Below are 23,751 nucleotides of genomic sequence, written 5' to 3'. Positions count from 1 at the left end.
CAGGCAAATTTGGCCTTGGAGTACAAAATGAAGCAGGGTAAAGGCTAACAGAGTTTTGCCAAGAGAATGCGCTGGTCATAGAATCACCATTTTCCAACAACACAAGAGACGACTCTACACATGGACATCACCAGATGGTCAATACTGAAATCAGATTGATTATATTCTTTGATTAGATCCCTTGGAGATGGGAAAGGATTACCCACTCCATTATTCTAGCCTGGAGAATTCCATGGACTGTAGAGTCCATGTGGTCACAAAGAGCTGGACACAACTGAGCTACTTTCACAACATATTCTTTGCAGCCAAAGATGGAGAAGCTCTATACAGTCAGCAAAAACAAGACCGGGAGCTGACTGTGGCTCAGATCATGAACTCCTTATTGCCAAATTCAGACTTAAATTGAAGAAAGTAGGGAAAACCACTAGACGATTCAGGTATGACCTCAATCAAATCCCTTATAATTATACAGTGGAAGTGACAAATAGGTTCAAGGGATTAGATCTGATAGAGTGCCTGAAGAACTATGGACTGAGATTCTGACATTGTGCAGGAGGCAGTGATCAAGACCATCCCCAAGAAAAAGAAATACAAAAAGGCAACATGGTTGTCTGAGGAGGCCTTACAAATAGCTGAGAAAAGAAGAGAAGCTAAAGGCAAAGGAGAAAAGGAAAGATATACCCATTTGAATGCAGAGTTCCAAAAGAATAGCAAGGAGAGATAAGAAAGCCTTCCTCAGGGATCAATGCAAAGAAATAGAGGAAAATAATAGAATGGGAAAAACTAGAGATCTCTTCAAGAAAATTAGTGATACCAAGGGAATATTTCATGCAAGGACAGAAGTGTTGTGGACCTAACAGAAGCAGAAGATATTAAGAAGAGATGGCAAGAATACACAGAAGAACAATACAAAAAAGATCTTCAGGACCCAGATAACCATGATGGTGTGATCACTCACCTAGAGCCAGGCATCCTGGAATACGAAGTCAAGTGAGCCTTTGGAAACATCACTACGAACAAAGCTAGTAGAGGTGATGGAATTCCAGTTGAGCTATTTCAAATCCTAAAAGATGATGCTGTGAAAGTACTGCACTCAATATGCCAGCAAATTTGGGAAACTCAGCATCATCTGGTCCCATCAATCATGGTAAATAGATGGGGAAACAATGGAAACAGTGACAGACTTTATTTTGGGGGCTCCAAAATAATTGCAGATGGTGACTGCAGCCATGAAATTAAAAGACACTTGCTTCTTGGAAGAAAAGCTATGACCAACCTAGACAGCATAGTAAAAAAGCAGAGACATTACTTTGCCAACAAAGGTCCATCTAATCGAAGCTATGGTTTTTCCAGTAGTCATGTATGGATGTGAGAGTTGGACTATAAAGAAAGCTGAGCACCAAAGAATTGATGCTTTTGAACTGTGGTGTTGGAGAAGACTCTTGAGAGTTCCTTGGACTGCAAGAAGATAAAATCAGTCCATCATAAAGGCGATCAGTCCTGAGTATTCACTGGAAGGACTGATGCTGAAGCTGAAACTCCTATACTTTGGCCATCTGATGCAAAGAACTGACTCGATGGAAAAAAACTGACTCATTGTTGGGTAAGACTGAAGGCAGAAAGAGAAGGGGACGACAGGAGATGAGATGATTGGATGGCATCACTGACTCGATGGACGTAAGTTTGAGCAAGCTCTGGGAGTTGGTGATGGACAGGGAGGCCTGGTGTGCTGCAGTCCAAGGGGTCACAAAGAGTTGGACACGATTGAGCAACTGAACTGAAAAGAACTGAACTGAACTGAACACAGTGTTATGGGCTGCATTTTGCCCCTCTCCTCAATTCATATATTGGAGTCTTAACTCCTAATACCTTAGAATGTGACTGAATTTGGAAGTAGAGTCTTTAAAGAGAGAAGTTCAAATGAGGTCATTTTAGGGCCCTAACCCATTATGACTCATGTTCTTATAAGAAGAGGAGATAGGGTGCAGATAACATGCACGGAGGGAATGTGAAGACACAGGAAGAAGATAGCCATCTGAATCCAAGGAGAGAGGCCTTAGGAGAAACAACCCTGCTGCTGCTAAGTTGCTTCAGTCGTGTCCAACTCTGTGTGACCCCGTAGACGGCAGCCCGCCAGGCTCCCTTGTCCCTGGGATTCTCCAGGCAAGAACGCTGGAGTGGGTTGCCCTTTCCTTCTCCAATGCATGAAACTGAAAAGTGAAAGTGAAGTCGCTCAGTCATGTTTGACCCTCAGCGACCCCATGGACTGCAGCCTTCCAGGCTCCTCCATCCATGGGATTTTCCAGGCAAGAGTACTGGAGTGGGGTGCCATTGCCTTCTCCACAGAAACAACCCTACTGACACCATAATCTTGGATTCTGGCCTCTAGAATTTTGAGAAAAATTAATTTCTGCTGTTTAAACCAGCCAGCCTGTGGTACTTTGTTATGGCAGCTCTAAGCCAACTAATATACATGGTAAATAATGGCAAAGTTTGGACTAGAAGCCAGGTCTGCTGAGTGTGTGTCTTCAGTCCTTTACATGGCCTCCTCCAGCTGGCCCATTTGGTACTCTCTCCACCACCCACTGCTGAGGAGGACGATGACAATGACAATGGCAGCTAACCCATATACAGTGCCTATTAGGTTCCACGCACTCCTCTAAGAACTTTATGTACAATGGCTCATGTAATTCTCCCAACAGCCCTGTGAAGTAAGTACTATTATTTTCCCACTTTTATATTTTACAGATTAAGAAACTGAAACACAAAGAGATTGAGCAACTTGCCCAAGATCATATGACAACTCAGTGCTGGCACTGGGATTCAGGCCCAGATGGTCCGCTCCAGGAACATGCCCCCTACCATTAGGCTATTCTCCAGTGCTATGTCAACACGCTGAGCCAGAGGCACTTCCAAAGATGAGAGGTAAGGATGGCATTTCAAGGCCTCACTGGGTTTGCTTTCCTTCAGCCACTAGCTAAGGATATACCCATCCCAATCTGAAGAAGCTCAATAGAGGCATTAAAAAAAAAAAAAAAAGACAGACTCGAGAGTGAAACAACCACACAGCTTCTGCCAAAGCACTTTGAGGTAAGAGACATGGGTTAGAATCCTTTCTCCACCACTTACCAGCTGAGTGATTTGGGGTTTATGGAATCAGTCTGAAACACAGTTTCTCCTTCTGGAAACGTAGTAAGTGATCAATAGACAGAGCTCTTATTAAGCACAATGACCATGCCCAAAGGCTCTCTCCTCTGTGAAACCTTGCCCAGTGTCTCATCCTAGGGTGTTCAACTTGATTGCTTGCTCCACTGGCTCTCAAGGGAAGTTGCTTGCACTTCTATTTGCCACTTAATTTGTCCTTCCTTGTATCATAGAAGTTGATGACACACCTATCCATCCACCCATCCACTCGGTAAAATTGTACCAAGCATTTTCCATGTCCCAGTGCTGTGCCAGGCACCAGGAGTTCACAGGTGGATACAGTAAGGCCCCAGCCTCGAAGACCTTGGGCTTTTGGGGAAACTCAGGACTGGATGTTCCCAATAGGTAGTGGCACTATAATAATAATAATAACAGTCAAGCTTTACAATTATACCATATTACAGTATTTATCACAGGAAAAACCAGCACTTTGTTTTTTTTCTAGACTTTTATGGTTTAGAACTATTATAGTAGAATAGAGGAGACATAATTCTTTCAATCTTTTTCCAATTTAACTTCCAAAGGTTTGGTTTGGCAACAGATACATTAAGGAATAATTGCAAAGACTATATTAAGTGCTGGGTTAGAAGAAGCCCTAGTGTTTTCTGGAGGCTGAGGTAGGTGAGCCCCATTTCCCCAGTGGACTCCCAAGGGCAGAAGCTAAGTCTTCACCTAGCTTCATATCTGTCCTTCAGGCTGAACAGAGGTTAGGTGTCAGCTACTTCGGTGCAGTTCACAAAAGGATGTGGGGAGTGCGGATGGCAGCTCTTCCCAATCCATCTGAGAGATGGAACTCATATATTTTTTTTCTTTTGCTGAGGAAACAGAGCCCCAGAGGTGAAAGAGACTTGCCAAAAGTCACAGGAACAGAGTAGCAAATGTTTTAATAGTTAACATTTATTGGTTCCTTCTTATGTCAAACATTGGCTAAGGGGCTTTACATGCTTTATCTCGTTTAATCCTTCTGACAATTCTGTGAAATAAGTACCCTCATTTTCTCCATTTCACAGATGTGGAAATTGTATGCCAAAGCCTTTGATTGTGTGGATCACAATAAACTGTGGAAAATTCTGAAAGAGATGGGAATACCAGACCACCTGACCTGCCTCTTGAGAAACCTATATGCAGGTCAGGAAGCAACAGTTAGAACTGGACATGGAATGACAGACTGGTTCCAAATAGGTAAAGGAGTACGTCAAGGCTGTATGTTGTCACCCTGCTTATTTAACTTCTAGGCAGAGTACATCATGAGAAACACTGGGCTGGAAGAAGCACAAGCTGGAATCCAGATCTCTGGGAGAAATATCAATAACCTCAGATATGCAGATGACACCACCCTTATGGCAGAAAGGGAAGAGGAACTGAAAAGCCTCTTGATGAAAGTGAAAGAGGAGAGTGAAAAGTTGGCTTAAAGCTCAACATTCAGAAAACGAAGATCATGGCATCTGGTCCCATCACTTCATAGGAAATAGATGGGGAAACAGTGCCAGACTTTATTTTTTGGGGCTCCAAAATCACTGCAGATTGTGATTGCAGCCATGAAAGTAAAAATGCTTACTCCTTGGAAGGAAAGTTATGACCAACCTATATAGCATATTGAAAAGCAGAGACATTACTTTGCCAACCAAGGTCCGTCTAGTCAAGGCTATGGTTTTTCCAGTGGTCATGTATGGATGTGAGAATTGGACTGTGAAGAAAGCTGAGCGCCGAAGAATTGATGCTTTTGAACTGTGGTGTTGGAGAAGACTCTTGAGAGTCCCTTGGACTGCAAGGAGATCCAACCAGTCCATTCTAAAGGAAATCAGCCCTGGGTGTTCTTTGGAAGGAATGATGCTAAAGCTGAAACACCAGTACTTTGGCCACCTCATGCGAAGAGTTGACTCATTGGAAAAGACTCTGATGCTGTGAGGGATTGGGGGCAGGAGGAGAAGGGGGCTACAGAGGATGAGATGGCTGGATGGGATCACCGACTCGATGGACGTGAGTTTGAGTGAACTCCGGGAGTTGGTGATGGACAGGGAGGCCTGGCGTGCTGCGATTCATGGGGTCAGGAAGAGTTGGACACGACTGAGCAACCGAACTGAACTAAGAGACGGTTTCACAAGGCCATCTAGCTATTAAACAGCCAAGTCCCGATTTGCACTCGGCAGATGGTGCTTGAAGTTGGAATAACAGCCAGATCCTGGACCTGTACTAGAGGCAGGATGAGGCATGCGGACAGGTGGACATCTACCTGGGCAAGCAGTGCACAGCCTTGGCCAGCGGCTCTTAGCACCCGGCGTGGGCGAGGCGTGGGCGGGGCCTCCGACTCGCACTTCTCCACTAGCCTCCCTGGCGGCGCGAGACTCCCGCCCCCAGCCGAGCGGAGGGCATGGATTGGCTCTTTCGAGGCCGATTGACGGCGCAGCGCTCGAGACAGGGACGCGGTGGAGGCGGAGTCACAGAAGGAAGTGGGAGTAGAGACGGCTCGAGGCGGGCTGGCCAGCGGGCCGCCGCCGCCACTTTGTCGAGTCGCCGTCGCCACTGGGGAGATGGAGGGGCCGGGACTGGGCTCGCAGGTGAGTGCGGTTGGGCGCAAGCGTCTCAGGGGCCCGGCGGGTGGCCGAGGGGAGGAAGAGACGGAGGGCTTGGGTGTGAGTTAGCTCCCAGAGGGGCCTCAGGGAGCGGAGGGGCAGGGTCCAGGGAGGGGGAAACCTGGAAACGCCGAGAATGATGCAGGGAATTCTCTCTGAGGCGACCGCGAAGAAAAGGCGAAGACACAGGGTGAGTGCCATACCGGCTTTTCCGCATCCATCCACCTTAGGGCCGGTACTGCTCTGGGGCCTGGGAGGAGAGGGAAGCCGTTCCTGGGAGAGGTGTCAGGTGACACACCTGAGTTGGACCAGCCCTTCATGACCTTGGCCTGAAGTCTGTGAGGTTCTCTTCATTTCTTTTTAGGCCGAGGCGCCTGGGAACCTGCCTTCGCCCCACCCAGCCCTGTTCTAGCTCCCTGTTGCCATATCCTTGCTTACTCCTTGAAAGATCTGAGGCTGTTTGTTTAGGCCGGAGAAAACGGGGTGGAGAGGGAGGTGCGTGATAGCTGTCTGCAAAATCCCAAAGGACTCTGTGTGTGGCGGAGGTCGTGCTGGAAGCCAGATGTAGTTTAAGAAAACAGAAGGGGCCAATGGGGAGTGACAGGAGGTACATGTTAGCTCCAGGAGAACTAGATTTTTGTCCTTTTTGTTTATGGTCCTGACTGGCATATTATAGCTGTTTACTTAGTATTTGTTGAATATATGAAAAATACTCTGGTTCAGCCAGGGTCTAGTGAGTTCTTAGCATATATATGCCAAATGCTTTTGTGTGCATTATTAATTACAGAATTGAAACATCCTTAAGAAGGTGATAGAATCCCCGTTTACAGATGAGAAAACTGAAGCTGTCTTCAGCTGGAGTGAATTGGGTAGCAGATTTTTCTGTCCCTAAGTGAGACTCAACCAGTTTGAGATGATTGGCTCAGTGGGCCTCTCTAAAAAACATCTTTGTCATCTTGAGAATGTTCCTCATGCTCCCCTTTTCCCTCCATTCTTTCAGCAAGCTGATGTAAGATCAAGTGAGGAACAAAACAGGAGGGAAGTTGTCAAATGTTCTTGAATTTTGATAGAATAAAAAAGGTTTGCAGGCAGACCAGATATTACAAAAGAGGGTAGAACCTTCACATGGAAACTGTCTCCTTTGTTTGTTTTCTTCCCCCTTAGAGTTTCAAGGAAAAGTTAGTAGGAGTGATTATCATATCTTAATTACTACCACTCATTTACAGAAGCCTTTAAGTGCTTAAACTTCATTACCTGGTGCTTCAGGAAAGATTGCCCTGCTTGAATTCCCTGCCACATGGAGGGAGAGCATGATTCAGAGGTTGAGATTAAATGGGACAAGGTAGAATCGTTGTTGTTGTTAATAATAATTGCTATTAACTTTTTCAATAATAACATAAAGAGCTTACCTACGATGCTCTACAGCTTGCAAAATACTTCTGTATTCTTAATCCTCACTGTGACTCTGTGCGGTGGGGAGGGATTGTTGCTTCAGTTTTAGAGATTAGAATTGAGGCTCAAAAAGTTGGGAGTCATGGAATTTCCCTGGAGGTCCAGTGGTTAGGACTCAGTGCTTTTCACTGCCATGGCTCAGGTTCATTCCCTGATTGGGGAACTGAGGATCCTGCAAGCTTTGTGGTGAGGCCAAAAAAAAAAAAAAAAAAAGTCATTTGTTAAAAGTCAAATAGCTGTTAAGTGACAGAGCCAAGACCTCATTCATTCTACCAGGGGTTAAGCATTGTTACAGGTACTGGAGATTAATTGGTGAACAAAACAGACAAGAACATTCCTGCTCTGGTTGAATTTGGTTCCTCTGATTCCAGCTGAAAGGTTTTTTACCAGCATTTGCCTTTATTCTCTGGACCCCAGTTTCCTCTCTGACCTCATTTTTTATTAATACTGCTTTCTTGCTCAATCAACCAAAGCCACACTAGCCCCAAGGCCTTTGTACTTACTATTTGCTCTATCTGGAAAACTCTTCTCGTATATTCACATGGCTTACTCCCTCCACTTTTGTAAAGTCTGGACACAAATGTCATGGCAATGTTGGCAGGCCCTCCCCATCATAACCACTATCTGCAGCATTCCCTAACCCCCTTCCTTCCTTTATGTTTCTTCTCCGCATTTAATGTCATTAACATACTCTGTAAATAATTGCCTAGTGAATAAACTTGGATACTTAACTCTGTTAATGCCATGAGAAATTTTAGTGGTTATCTGTCCAATCTCTCTTTCTGTCTTTATTTGATAATCGTCAGGATTTTGAGCCTCATGAGAGTTTAAATATGGTTTTCTAGCTCTTGGTTTTCGCTTTAGTTAATTAACTTTAATGGTACTTATATACTATTTAGAAAAAGTAATTGGATTCAAGATATCTCAAGAGGTGAGAAATACCTCTTATATCTTAAGATGTTCCAGTCATCTACTGCTGCTGCTGCTAAGTCACTTCAGTCGTGTCCGACTCTGTGTGACCCCATAGACGGCAGCCCACCAGGCTCCCCCATCCCTGGGATTCTCCAGGCAAGAACACTGGAGTAGGTTGCCATTTCCTCCTCCAATGCGTGAAAGTGAAGTCGCTCAGTTGTGTCCGACTTAGCGATCCCATGGCCTGCAGCCTACCAGGCTGCTCCGTCCATGGGAGTTTCCAGGCAAGAGTACTGGAGTGGGTCGCCAGTGCCTTCTCCAAATCATCTACTACTGTGTAACAAACCACCCCAAATCATAGCAGTCAGGATTTTGGCCAGCGGAAAGCAGGGATGGTTTGTTTCTGTTCCACCATGTCCGGAGCCTCTGCTGGAAAGACTTGTCCCCTGGGATGACTCGGGCTAATATCATTTGGTGGTACCCTCAGTCACATGTCATGATGATTTTGAGCAGGGACACCTGCACGTGGCCTGGGCCTCTGGACAGCATGGTGGCAGGGCTCCAAGAGTGAACATTTCAAGAGACAGAAAGAGGAAGCTGCCGGTTTCTGAGGCCTGAGCCTGCCGAGTATCACTGGCCAGGTGTCACTTCTGTGGTATTTTATTATTGAAGTAGTCAGAGAGCTCAGATTTGAGAGGGAGGGACATAGATTCTTTCCTCTTGATGGAGAAGTATCAAAGAACTTGGGGACTTTGTTATAATAATCACCACAGATGTATTCATAGCTGTCTTATAGAACTTTATAATATCTTGTTCTGCTTTTTCTGCTCTGTGTAGAGGAGAGTATTCAGCTAGCTACAAGTCTTTTTTTTTTTTTTCTGGTATCCCTGCCCCTCCTTTTCTTTTTCTTATTTTGTACTGTGTTTGTTGTGTTCAGGGCCATATCAAGGTGTTTCTCAAACAGTGACCGACACATTGAGTAGGCATTCAAGAAACACCTGGTGAACGAATGAGTGGATTGTAGCAAGAATTTTGTCTTATTCATCCTTTATCCCTAAGTACCTAGTACCCTGATTGGTATATAGTAGGTGTTCTTTCAGAGAAGGCAATGGCACCCCACTCCAGTACTCTTGCCTGGAGAACCCCATGGACGGAGGAGCCTGGTAGGCTGCAGTCCATGAGGTCGCTAAGAGTCGGACACGACTGAGTGACTTCACTTTCACTTTTCACTTTCATGCATTGGAGAAGGAAATGGCAACCCACTCCAGTGTTCTTGCCTGGGGAATCCCAGGAATGGGGGAGCCTGGCGGGCTGCCGTCTGTGGTGTCGCAGAGAGTCAGATACGACTGGAGCGACTTAGCAGCAGCAGCAACAGCAGCAGGTGTTCTTTACATTTCCCTGAGTGAATGATTAATGGAAACTCTTATGAGTTTGGTGGTGTCTATTGCTCAGCCTATTCTGTTACCTTAATATTGTAGGCAGTCATATTATCAGTTAGGCTTCCACTGCCACGAAGGGTGTTTGTTTATGCAGTGATGCCTTTACCAGTACACATGTCAATAGTAACTACTGTAACAGCTCTTCTTAGAACCGTAAACATGGATTTGGAAATAACTTTATAGCTACATTGATCTCCTCCTTTCATTTTACAAATGTAGAAACTGAAGCCCCAAATCAGGTAGATGATTAGCAGCCATCATACAGCCAACCTGAAATCTGAGACTTGGACCTTGTTCTCAGGGAGATTTTTCCTTTCAACATGGTAAAAAGGAAACCACTAGAGAAAACTTAAAAAACATTTTGTAAGCTAACCAGCAAGTAGTTTCTAAGAAGGGTGTAGGATCACAACAAACTTTGCTTTAACCTTTGTGTTGGGACTCCATGGTTGTTTTCTATAATCATTTTATGTGACTGTCCCTGAAGTTAACCTCCCCCCAAAGCAGGTCATTTCCTTTCTCACCTGTAGCTCTACGGCAGAATTTTGAGAGGGAGTGGTATCTAGAGCAAAGAACATAGCTTACAGCTGTGTCCTCTAAGCTTTTTTGATCATGCAGTCCTGTCAGTAGAGCAGTTTTGGGCTTGCACCCCTAGAGTAAAGCACCCCGCAATGTGAAAAGCAGGAATTAAAGTTTTCATGGTTGTAAAATGACCTGTATTGTGAGATTAAGGGAATGATGAGAGGCACGTGCACTGCATGCTGGCTGGAAGCTCAGGCTTCCAGCTGCACAGTCCAGATCATCCAGATACTACTGACCGCAGTTTGCTGTCCCTTGTTGGCCCCTGACCAGTTAACTTATGTGTTAACAGGGACAGTCCTGGGGCATGTGGTGAGCTGGGACGTAAAAAGTTCAGCTCCCTCTGTTTGATGTACCTGGGGCCTGGGAGAAGGAGCCAGTCTCCAAATCCATATTGTCATGTTATTACCGGATTTGACAGTATGTCTCTAAATTATACTCATAAGTGAATAGCTCAGTATATACTCATGGTAAGGTTTTGAATTAAAAATACTAAATATAAGTCTGCTTCAGATCAGCATTTTTGATAATTTGAAATTTTTTTGGAGGAAGGCTGGCCTTTTGTTAGATCAGATTAGACCGTCTCTGTTTCACTTCTTGTGGCCAGTGGAGAGCACCTGTTATGACAAGGGTCAGCTCTGCCATCGTCTTGTTTGCTTGTACTTGTATCAATACTACTGTTACTATTTCAGTTCATCGTTTCTTTGCAGTAATCAGTGTAAGCCACTTGCTTATTTGGGGAAGGATAGTTTTAAAATTAGTTAGTAGTTAAAATTAGGTAATATACCTTGAGAATTACTTAGCCTGATGAATACCACAGAATGGTAAAGGTCCCATTGTAACCCCTCTGGGTGTGGGCTTTTACGCTGCCCCTAAGTTACCTTGTAAACACAGACCGTGAGGAGTGACCTGCTTGATATACAGATTGCATGAGTCTTCCAGGACTAAAAACTCATAAAGATTAAAGAAGACAAATTTATAAACTTTTGTGGCTTTCCCTCCCCCCTTTCTAAAAAATACAGAAGTTATTATAATAGCAGCTTTAACATTTTCTTCTGTTAGACTGAATGGGACTGAGTGCTTGGCCTTGAGTGCACTTGCCTCACTTTGGAGACCGTTGGCTTTGAAACCAGGCTTTGAGTTTATGTAATCCTCTTTAGCTTTTACTCTGATTTGGCTTTAGGCAAAAACGACGTGAACACAAAGTACCTCCTATTATCTACTCTTGGTCACCAATTTTTGCCGTTCCATCACATACTGCTTCAGTTATCACTTGAAGTATCTCTTTGTCTCTGACTTAGCTGCCCCATTAGACTTAAGCTCCTAGAGGATATGCACTGATGCCTTGTGTTCCTAGCATAATGCTCATAAAAACACAGTAATTAATTGCTGAATAAACTGTTCATAATAAATAAATAAATGCTCTTTATATTGAAATGTGTAATCCTCCTCAACTTTCTGCATGAAAAATGAAACTGATGTCCTTAAAGCCCTGAGGCATAATGAGAAGTAATACATTTTAATCTATATAATATACAACATTTATTTGTGATGAAGAATCTGTATATAAAGAAAGGCTTAATCTTCTTAATGTATTAATGGAAAAAAGATACACAATCCACTAGAAGAACAGACTATGAAAAGGCAACCCACAAAAGAGAAAATATGAGACAATAAATGATAAACAAAAAATGCAAAGCAAGATGCCATGTTTTTTAGCCATCAGATTGGAAAGATTGTAAAAAGATTGATAATAATCAGTTATGGGGAGGTTTTGGGGAAAAGGAACACTTAATACTTGCTGCTGGGAATGTGAATTAGGGAAGATAATTGGTCAATATCTGTTTATGTTTAAAATATATATGTATTTTTTTCACCCAGCAGTCCTGTGTTGGTGAATCAACGTTAGAGAATGTATACAATGTTAATTATAGGGTTGTTTAGAGAGCGAATGCTGAAATCAGCTTGCATGTCTGACGTCTAACTATGCTAGATCTTTACAATGGAATAAGATTCAACTATTATTTACTGACCCCAGGGCTGTACATGATATATTGTTAGGTGAGACAGGCAAGTTGATGAATAATTATATAATCAAATCCCATGTTTGAAGATGTTTTGTTAAATATAAGAAAATCATAAAAACCTGTGTATGCTCTATGATGTTATATATATTAAAGTATATACAGATAGTGAGGAAAGATATATACCAAAGTGTTAATACTAGTATCTCTACTGGTACAAGATTGGAAGGGAGAGTCCAGAATATCAGCTAAAGTGTTCATGTCTGTATTGCTGGAGCTTTAAAATGAGTGTGAATTACTTTATGATTTAAAAAAATTTAAGTTTTATATAAAAAGCAGACTGATTTCTCTGTCATCTCCATCTGCTGTTTATTGAGACTGTAGAAATTCTGAGTAGAGTTTAACTCTTTCTTTGATCTTTTGTCTTCTTTCAGTTGAAGGTAGTTACGTGTGATATGGTGAAGAGAATCCTGATGTCTTTTTGATGTTTTAATCTCACTACATATATGTTTATTTTTATCTGTGTGAGTGTGTGCATGTTAAAATAAGAGTTTCATGCAGTGAGGTTGAATTTACCAGAGAAGTCAGAACTTGTGTATTCAAAAAAACATTTGTGATTCTAGCTCTGGCTAAGAAGGAGCAAAGAACACTCCACCCTGTCTGTCCCCATGAATGGACTGGATAGAATAGAATGCTCTTTAAGGATTCTTGAAAGAAAATTGTAGCAGGCAGAGCAGGGGGAAAGACCGGAATTCGAAAAACCACTGAACCAGCAGCTAATTTTCCTTTTTCCCATCTGAGTCCCCTCCTGTCCACCCCCAACCCTGGGACTCGAATCCTGGCAGTGAGCATCCCTCCAGACAGGAGTGCTCATGGAGAAGCCCTCTAGTTCAGGTTCAAGGAACAGGAAAGTGGTCTTCTGGCAGCGCAAGCACCTGAAACCCTGAGGGAGGAGAACTTCCTCTCTGAGCAGAGGAGTTGTGGTCCCAAGGCAGTGGTTGTTAGAAGTGACAGCAGAAGCATGGTCCATGAAAGAAAAAAAAAATCGCTACATTATACCTCATTAAATTGAAAATGTTTGCTGTATGAAAGAGACTTAAGAAATTGGAAGATAAGCTACAGATGGGGAGAATATATTTACAAATCACATATCTGACCGAGGACTGACTTACGTCTAGCATGTGTAGTATAAGGAACTCTCAAAATTTAGCAGTGAGAAAATAGCCCAATTAAAAAATAAGTAAAAAGACAATTCACCCAAGAAGAAACACAGATAGCGAATAGCACATGAAATGACACTCAGCCCCATTAGCCATCAGGGATATGCAGTCTGAGGCCCTGATGAAACACTACTACACGTCTGTTATACTGACGGGAGAGTATCAGTGTCAGAGGATGCGGAGCAAGTGGAACTCTCATAATTTGCTGACGGCAATGCAAAGTGGTCCAGCCACTCCGGAAAACAATTTGGCAACTCCTTATAAATTTAACATCTACTTACCAGATGGTCAAGCAAATTTCGCTGTTAGAGAAGCAAAACATATGTTCACACAAAATGTATGTTTATAGCAGCTCCATTTATAATTGCCAGAAGCTGGAAACAACCCAGGTGGGTTGTTTAAATGGATAAACTGTGATATATTCATGTAATGGAATACTATATAGCAGGAAAGGAACTATTACTAACATACAGTAACTTGGATGAGTCTCAGCATTATGCTGAGTGCAAGAAGCCAGTCTTAGAAGATTATATTCTGCATGATTCCATTGTTTGACAGTCTGGGAAAGAAAAAAAACCAGTAATGAAGAACATATCCGTGGTTGCCAGGAGCTGAGGTAGCTGAGCTAGAGATGTGGCTTAAAAGGAATATCCCAAGGGAGTCTTTTGAGGTGTTGGAACTGTTCTGGATCCTGATTTTGGTAGTGGTTACAAGACTCCACATGTGTTAAAATCCACAGAACTATACACCAAAAGCTCAATTTAACTGTAAGATAACTTAGAACAAAAGTGCTGATCCCTTATGAGTAACCCATTGAGGGATTATGAACTTCTTTCAGTAAACCTATCATTTCTTTAATCTTTTTTGGAACTCCTGAAGAATTGATGTAAGCGCATTTCACATATCTTCAATTTTCTATTCTTGATGTGCATTCATCCTTTCAGAGTTGTTTTCAAACAATGAGAAGTTCAGAGTCAGGGCTGGTGAATAAGGTGGATAAAGGTCTGGTAACAACTTTATGGTATCTTTACCATAGATGGGACTAGAAAATAATAAGCCAGTTTGGATTTCTAGGAATGACTTGCTGGATATTTGATGAACCTCTCCCTTAAATGCAACTAAACATGCTGGATACAGTAGAAAATCTTTTTGAGTATTTTATATTGCATATGCTATTGTAAATTTTAAAAAAGATCCCTTTGGGTTTTCTGTGTATATGATCCTGTTGTCTGCAAATAAAGGTGAATTTGCTTCTTTTCTAATCTGTATGCATTTTTTCTTTCATTTACTCTTATTCTGTCCAGGACTTCATCACATTGTTGATTACAAGCGGTGATAGTGGGCATTCTTGTTTTGTCTCCGTCTTTACAGTTGAAGCATTCAGTCTTTTACCGTTAAGTGTGTGGTAGCTGTAGATTTTTAAAAAATAATTTATTTATTTTTTGGCTGTTCCCTAGAACAGCCAAATAAACACTCAGTTTCTTTAATAGATAGCGTGCTCTCCGTTGCTGTGTGTGGGCTTTCTCTGGTTGCGGAGGGCAGGGAGAGACTATTGCAGCCTGTCGGCTTCTCCTTACGGTGACTTCTCTTGTGTTTAGGCGTCAGTAGTTGGGGTGCATGGGCTCAGGAGTTGTGGTTCCTGGACTCTAGGGCACAGGTCCAGTAGCTGTGGTGCATGGGCTTAGCTGCTGGCAGCATGTGGGATCTTCCCAGACCAGGGATCATACCCGTGTCTCCTGCATTGACGTGGATTCTTTACCATTGAGCTACCAGGGAAGCCATGTAGATTTCTTAGAAATGCTCTTTATCAGGTTGAGGAAGTCCCCTTCTTTCCCTACCGTGCAAAGAGTGTTTGTCATGCATGGGTGTTGAATTCTGTCAGATGCTTTTGTTCTGCTGAATTGAGTATATTTATTTTGTGAAGACGATGGATTGTACTGATTCCTTTTGAAATGTTTAAGCTTGGTTGTAATGTATATTATCCTTTTTATATTTGAATCACTGAATACAATTTTGCTGACATTTCCTCAGGATCGTTACATGTGTGTTCATGAAGGGTATTAAGTCTGTAGTTTTTGTTACTGTGAATGTCTGTTGGTTTTATTTTTGGGATCATGCTGCCTCCTAAAATGAGCTAGGAAGCAATTCCTCTGTATTCTGAAGGAGCTGCTATCATTTCTTCCCTGAATGTTTTCATAGTGTTTGCCGGTTAAAAGTTATGTGGGCCTGGAGTTGTTTTGCTTTTGTTTAATGGGAAGTTTTTGTTTAATATTTTTATTTATTTACTTGACTGCACCAGGTCTTCACTGTGGGATGTGAACTCTTCGGTGTGGCGTGTGGGGTCTAGTTCCGTTACCAGGGATCACACCTGGGCCGCCTGCATTGGGAGCACAGAGTCTTAGCCACTGGACTACGAGGAAGCCCCTATTGGGAAGTTTTAAAATTATGAACTCAGTTTCTTTAATAGATAGAGTGCTACTCGTTTCTTTTTAATTCCATTTTGATAACTTATGTGTTCTGAGAAAATTTTTTGCATTTCATCTAGGTTATTGAATTTAACGGCATAAACATGATCACAGAAGTCCCGTATTATCCTTTTAGTGTTTGCAGAATCTTGTAATAGTGTCCTCTTGTTTAAACCTGCTATATGTCATTGACATCTTTATTTTTGATCAGTCTGGAGGTTTATCAATTTTATTGATTTATTCCAAAGAACCAGCTTTTTAAAGAAAAACTTTACAGTCTGTTTTTGTTTATTGTTTTTAGTAATTTTTATTTATTTTGGTTGCCCTGGGTCTTCATTGCTTTGGCGGGCTTCTGAATGTCAGCAGTCAGGGGGCTACTTGTCATTGCGACGTGTGGGCTTCTCATTGCAGTGGCTTCTCTTGTTGCGGAACACAGGCTCTAGGCACGTGGGCTTTAGTAGCTGTGGCGTGTGGGCTCAGTAGTTGCGTCACATGGGCCCAGCTGCCCTATGGCCCATGTAATCTCGAGACCAGGGATGGAACCACGGGCAGATTCCCATCTGCTGCACTACCAGGGGAGTCCCAAGAATAGCTGTTGGTTTCAGTGATTCTGCATTTTTCTTCTTTTTTATATTTCATGATTTCCCTATCTTTATTGTTTCATTTGTTCTATTTTGGGTTTATTTTCCTTCTCTAGGTTCTTAAGGCAAAAGCTTCTGTCATTTAGTTTCTTCTTTTTTCCCATTCAGTTGCTCAGTTGTGTCCGACTCTTCGTGACCCCATGGACTGCAGCACGCCAGGCCTCCCTGTCCATCACCAACTCCCAGAGTTTACTCAAACTCATGTTCATTGAGTCGGTGATGCCATCCAACCATCTCATCCTCTGTTGTCCCCTTCTCTTCCCGCCTTCAATCTTCCCCAGCATCAGGGTCTTTTCCACTGAGTCAGTTCTTCGCATCACGTGGCCAGAGTATTGAAGTTTCAGCTTCAGCATCAGTCCTTCCAATGAATATTTAGGCCTGATTTCCTTTAGGATGGACTGGTTTGATCTCCTTGCCATGGACTCTCAAGAGTCTTTTTCCCATTATAAGCATTTAAAGCTAAAAATTCACTGTATTTACACCTGTGTTGTTTAGTTTCCAAATATTTGAGAATATTCCACACATCCTTTCATTATTGATTTTTAATTTAATTCCAGCTGTGGCCAGAGAACATACTCTGTATGAATTCAACCCATATAAGTTTGTTGAGACATGTTTTATGGCCCAGTATATTATCTGTCTTGATGAATATTCCATGTGTACTTGGAACACATATCTATTCTGTTGTTGGGTGGGATTTTATGAAAATGTCAGTTAGATCCAACTGGTGGATAGTGTTAAGTCTTCTTGGTGGCACAGTGGTAAAGAATTTGCCTGCCAGTGCAGGAGAGAGGGTAGACACAAGTTTGATCCCTGGGTCTGGAAGATCCTCTGGAGTAGGAAATGGCAACCCACTCCAGTATCCTTACCTGGAGGATCCCATGGACAGAGGAGCCTGGCAGGCTACAGTCCATGGGGTCCCAAGGAGTCGGACATGACTGAGCGATTGAGCACGCACACATGCATCTGTTTCTAATTTCTCTCTTTTTCTAGTAGCTGAAAGAAGTGTTAAAATTCTCAACTGTAATAATGAATCTTCCTGTTTTTCTTTTCTGCTTTATGAATTTTGAAGTTCCTTTTGGGTACACGTGTATTTAAGGTGGTTGTATCTTCTTGCTAAATTTGCCTTCTTTATTATTTTGAGATGTCCCTCCTTATCTCTTGTAATATTTCTTGTGTGATGTCTACTTTGTCTTATATTAATATAACCATTGAATTCTTTATGCTTATTTTTTTTTCATGGCATATCTCTTTCTATCCTTTACTTTTAACCTATGTATATTTTGTATTTAATGTGAGTTTCTTGTAGATGACATGTAGTTTTCTTAGTGTTTGCTTTTTTTTTAATTTTTTATTTTTTTACTTTACAATACTGTGTTGGTTTTGCCTTTTTAAAAATCCAGTCTAACAAACTGTCTTTCATTTGGTTTTCTTTAGACCATTAGCATTTAATGTGATTATAAGTATAGTTTCATATAAATGTATTACTTTGTATGTTTTATTCCTTCTCTGTTCCTTGTTCATTTTCCCTCTATTTTTCCTGTAGTTTGAAAAATACTGAATATGTTTTAAGTATTTTATTTTATTTCTGCTATTGGCTTATTGCAAGACTGTATTTATTTAGAAGTTGCTCTTGGGTTTACTTATCACTGTTTATCGGCAAATACTGTTTTAAGAATTTCCTGTAACAATATACTTCTGTTTTTTGTCATCAAGAAATTAAAAAAACGTGGAAAATTCTGTTATGTTGACCCACATAATTACACATATTTACCCATGTAATGCTGTCATTCTTTGTTTCTTTGTATTGATTCAGATTTTTATCTGGTATTATTTGCCTTTAGCCTGAAGAACATCCTTTATTATTTCTTGTAAGATAGTGTCTGTTGGCAGTTTTCTTAGCTTTGATTTGTTTGAAAAAAGTATTTCTTTCATTCCTATTTTTCTAGAATATTTTTGTTAGTGTTTGCAGGTTAAGTTTTTTTCTTTTAGATTTTTAAAACTGTCTTGCTTTTGTCTTCTGGCTGGTACTTACTGATTAGAAGTCTGAGTTCATTCTTATCTTTGTTTTTTTGAACATAATGTGTCTTTTTCCTTGGACCACTATCTTTATCATTGGTTTCGAGTAGTTTGATTTTTATATGCCTTGGTGTAGTATTATGAGCTTGGTGCCGCTTGGGTTTGTTGAGCTTGTAGGAGCCATGGGTTTATAATTTTCACCAAATTTGGAAGATTTTTGTCTATTTTTTAGTGAAATTATTTAAAAGTATTTCCTCTTCCTCTTCTGGGATTTCATTTATACATTGGGATGTAGCCTTAGGGTGTATTTGCCATGACTTCCTGAAGCAGATGCCTGGTGACCTTCCTGCCATGGCTCTTGACCTATTACAAGTAACAGAATACTTTGATGTCTTTGGCAGATGGCCTTTGTTTTATGACAGAAATATTTGGTTGGTGTAAATGTTGCAGTTTCAGACCATGAATGTTATATCATTATAACTAGGTTCAAGCACATCTTTATTAATAGGAACCATTACAATCAGCACGTTTTTGCCAACGAGAATAAGTGTGTATATTCCTGTAGTGTAAAAATCTGTGCTTTGCAATTAAACAAACTCTCGAAAAGCATTTTCTGTCTCTTGCTGGTTTTGGAAGGATTTTCCTTGCAAAAAGTTGTTGAGATGCTTGAAGAAGTGATAGTCATTGGTGAAAGGTCAGGTGACAACGAGGGCTTCCCTGGTGGCTCAGATGGTAAAGAATCTGCCTGCAATGCAGAAGACCCAGGTTCGATCCCTGGGTTGGGAAGATCCCCTGAAGAAGAGAATGGCTATCCACTCCAGTATTCTTGCCTAGAGAATTCCATGGACAGAGGAGCTTGGTGGGCTAGAGCCCATGGAGTTGCAAAGGGTCAGACACAACTGAGCAGCTGACACTTCAGGTGAATATGGTGGATGAGGCAAAACTTAGTAGGCCAGTTTGTTCAACTTTGGAAGTGTTGGTTGTGCGACGTGTAGTCGGGCATTGTCATGGAGAAGAATTGGGCCCTTCGTGTTGACCAATGCCAGCTGCAGGGATTGCAGCTTTCTGTTCATCTCATCGACTTGCTCAGCGTACTTCTCCGATGTAATGGTTTCACTCGGATTCAGAAAGCTAACGTGGATCAGACTGGCAGCAGACCACCAGACTGACCACGACCTTTTATTTTGGTGCAGGTTTGGCTTTGGGAAGTGCTTTGGAGCTTTTTTTCAGTCCAGCCACTGAGCTGATTGTCACCCGGGGTTGTATAGAATCCACTTTTTGTTGCACATCACAATCACAATCACCAAATGGTTTGTTATTGTTGTGTAGAATAAGAGAAGATTTTTTTGATTTGCAGTCAGCTCATGAAGCACCCACTTATTGAGCTTTTTCAGCTTTCCAGTTTGCTTCAAATGCTGAATGACTGTAGAATGGTCGATGTCGGGTTCTTCTGCACCTTCAGTAGTTGTAAGAGGATCAGCTTGATGATGTCTGTCCATTGGTCGCTGTCAACTTCTGACGGCTGTCCACTGCGCTCTTCATCTTCGAGGCTCTCGTCTCCTTTGCAAAACTTCTTGAAGAACCACTGCACATACTGTTCGTTAGGAGTTTCTGAGCCAAGTGCGCTGTTGATGTTGCGAGTTGTCTCTGCTGCTTTGTGATCCATTTTAAACTTGAGTTAAAAAATCACTGGAATTTACTTTTTGTCTAACATTGTTTCCATAGTCTAAGATTAATATAAACAGTAGGTAATAAGTCATTAGCAAAAATACATAGTGAGAAGGGTGCATTAAAGTGATGTATAACATAACCACATTTATTTAAGAATGTATTCCAGCGTTGAACGGCAGAGTTCAACAATGCAAAACCACAATTACTTTTGCACCAACCTAATACATAATTTGGACTTTTCTAATATTAAGCATCTAATCCTAGTGCATAGAATTAAAATGAAAATCTTCTGTAGGATATACCTCTAAGAATGAAAAACAAATCATTTAATTGATAGATATTGTTGATAGTACCAAATGCTTTATGATGTAGTTGAATGTGATATTGATTCTCTTACTGTGCCTTGTCAAATTACTCTTACTCTTCAGTGCAGGAATCACAGCCATGGCCCTTACCCTCCAGGATTTGGTCGACATGGAGTCTGTGCACACGAAAACAAAGAGCTTGCCAAGGCGAGAGAAGCTGTTCCTCTTATAGAGGATTCTAGTAACTGTGACATTGTAAAAGCTACTCAGTAAGTCTTCCTAATGCTTTGTTTTATCCTTAGTTTCTGTTGAGTTTTAATAACCTATGTGCAGTTCATGGCACTTCCGTGTACACTTTCCTCCCTTCATACTCCAGTGATAGTATGTTTGTCATACCAGCATCAGAGCATTTGATACAGTGCCGCTTAGTTTTTTATTAATGATCTCTTCCATTAGATTGTGAACTTCTGAGCAAAAGCGTGTCTTTTTCATCTTTGTAACCCCAGTGCTTTTGCACAGTTTGTCTTGTATTAGGTGCTCAATAAGTGTTCATTGAGTGAGCAGATGGTTTTAAATGACACTCATGCTAGACTCTGAGTTTGAAACACACATCTTAGGCTTTTAAAATATACTACAACCTAAATATGAAGATGAAATAGAAGAATATAACTCACACATTTATGAGTATTTTAAACATTTATTGATTACTTTCTGTGTAGCTGTTGTCTTGGGTGCACTAGAAGAAAGTCGGTAAAATAGAAACAGGTTTTCTGACCACTCGAAACTATAGTCAGTTGTTTTGCTTTCACTGAAAATGAAATATGTTTCGAGTTTCTCCTTAAGATTTCCACCTGTGGGTATTTGTATTAAATCATTTCCAGCATTATCACCTTCATGGATCTCACTGATTGTTAACATCTACCACATCTCTTTCCATTGAATATGTTTTGAAATATTTTACCTGTCAGATTATGTTAATTAGTTGGCCACTTTATTAGTAATCAAATATAGGCCTGCCTGTCATCGCTTCTAATCTGCATGAAAGACACTGATGTTACTGCACAAACTTGATATATATCATTTCTGTCAAAAATGAAGATGTTTGGTGATTAGTTAGCTTGTTTGGCTTTAATGTAGACTAATATATTGCTTTATGTTTGTTAAAGAATAATTGACAATTATTTGAATATTCTAATTACTAATTTACATTAACTCTGGAGGCCCTGGGAACCACTACTTTCAGTTCAGTTCAGTTTAGTCGCTCAGTTGTGTCTGACTCTTTGCGACCCCATGAATCGCAGCACGCCAGGCCTCCCTGTCCATCACCAACTGCTGGAGTTCACCCAAACTCATGTGCATCACGTCAGTGATGGCCATCCAACCATCTCATCCTCTGTCGTCCCCTTTTCTTCCTGCCCCAATCCCTCCCGGCATCAAGGTCCTTTCCAATGAGTCAACCACTACTTTAGTTGAATTTTGTTTGTATTATTATATTTATATGAAGATGAGAGTGTTCTTAAGGTAAATAGATATTTGCTTGAATTAAAATGGAAACATTTAAATGTTTCACTGCTTCCAGTAAAGCTCTGTTATAATAAGTGTGAAAAATTAGGCTCCATCACAGGGAATCTCAATAAAAACTCATGTATCTTTCCTAAAATTTTCTTCAGATCTTGGACTTTCTTAAATGGTTGTAAAAAGATATTTAGGTAGTATTTGGGAAGGGTGAAAAAGAGCTAGTTAGGATAGGTGTTTTTGTATTTTCTAAATCATCAATGTCCTAAATAATGTGTACTCTTTATGTTTCTCGTGTAAAGGGAGTATCTCTCTTTTCTGATTTCCAATTATTTTTTATTAATTAAAATATTTTTTAATTGGTGGAAAATTGGTTTACAGTTTTGTGTTGGTTTCTGCTGTACAGCAACACGAATCAGTCATAATTATATATATATATATATATATATCCCTTCTGTTCTGAACCTCTTTCCCCTCCCCACCCCACCCCTCTAGGTCATCACAGGGGAGTATTTCTTTTCCAATAAAGTGTTAAAGTTGATATTTAAAAGATGGAGAACATATATATATGTATCATTATCAACACTCATTTTCTCATTAATATCTTCACTTCACATTGTCAAATGGGTATCTCTATCTTTTTAAAAATGCCATAAAGACAGACAGGTACACATTTTTGATGAGGTGGAAGTTATTTAATTTAATGGTGTGGGAAACAGACATTCTGCCATTTGTTTTGATTTTGACCCTTGAAGGCATAGTGAAACATTCAGGTCCCTCTAAATAAAAGTAAGTTTCAAAGAAACTGAATGGTCTAGTAGGACATAATAGTTTCTATTGAAAAGAAATAGAGCTAATGAATGATTTTGAAAATTATTTTAGAACTAAAAAGAGATATTTCTCTCCTGCTTTTCATTCTGATAGTTAAATAACTCTCAAATATCCCTTCACTCTTTCCCTCGTTTTCCTTTTCCATTCCTTTTACCTGAGGCGCCCTTTGCTGAGCACCTGTCTGTCATATAAGAGCCTCTAAACTGGTCTCTCAGTCCTCACCTAACATTAGCTTCCATGTTGCACCAATGTGATCTTTCTTATAGCCCAAAGCCTGAGTGCTTTCTTCTTTAAAATCTGCGCTGGCTTCTCCTTGAGCCATAAAGACTAAATTTCAAAGCATGGCAGAGAAGGATCATGCAGGCTTTGCCTGCCTCTCCTAGCCTCATCTCCTGCCATTGCCTTTCTTATGCTTTATGCTTTTGTGGTGCTGAATTGCTTATTATTTCTCCAAGTATCTGTGTAGTTTGAGATCTCTGGTTTTCATACATGCTATTCCCTCTGCCTGAAATGTCTTCCCTTCATAGCTTGTATATCGTGTTCCATCTACTTCAGGAAGGGCTAATCATTCCTTCCTTTTCTGTGCCTGCACCGTGTCCATGTTTTATTGTTGAATTTATCCCATTCCAGTTTGCTTTTAGTCTCGCTACCTTATTGTGAGATCATTGCTTGGGCTTTGTTTGATTTGGGGGTAAGATTGTTGTCCAGAGTCAGCACCGTGCATTCCTGGTGCATAGTGGAAGATCCAGTGAAACTTATTGAAAGAGGAAAACTGAATGGTAAAAGTTTATTCCAGAAAATTAGGTAAGTCCAGATAGATTCATCTGTCTCATCAGCTAGAAGCCAAGTTTACTTCTGTTGTTTGGCTTTACATTCCATCCACTTTGTGAATACCTTTGCTAAT

The 23,751-nt window shown here is 41.0% G+C and overlaps 1 protein-coding gene across 3 annotated transcripts in view; it reads left to right on the top strand.

The window, feature by feature from the left end:
- Positions 1 to 5,644: 5,644 nt before the first annotated feature.
- ZDHHC13 (zinc finger DHHC-type palmitoyltransferase 13) overlaps positions 5,645 to 23,751 on the top strand; it is a 54,965-nt gene continuing 36,858 nt past the window's right edge. The window contains exons 1-2 of one of the 3 annotated variants that reach the window (XM_060403983.1): positions 5,645 to 5,762; positions 20,630 to 20,770. Coding sequence is in view for 1 of the 3 variants with exons in the window: in XM_060403982.1 (XP_060259965.1) it covers positions 5,736 to 5,762; positions 20,625 to 20,770 (173 nt within the window). In the remaining 2 variants the exon portion in view is untranslated. Of the gene's footprint in view, positions 5,763 to 20,624; positions 20,771 to 23,751 lie in introns of all 3 variants that reach the window. The other 2 variants (XM_060403982.1, XM_060403984.1) reach the window with 2 other exon arrangements.

Source organism: Ovis aries, chromosome 21 (assembly GCF_016772045.2).
Source record: "Ovis aries strain OAR_USU_Benz2616 breed Rambouillet chromosome 21, ARS-UI_Ramb_v3.0, whole genome shotgun sequence".
Classification (NCBI taxonomy): Eukaryota; Metazoa; Chordata; class Mammalia; order Artiodactyla; family Bovidae; genus Ovis; species Ovis aries.
This window is presented reverse-complemented; position numbering and strand designations above follow the sequence as displayed.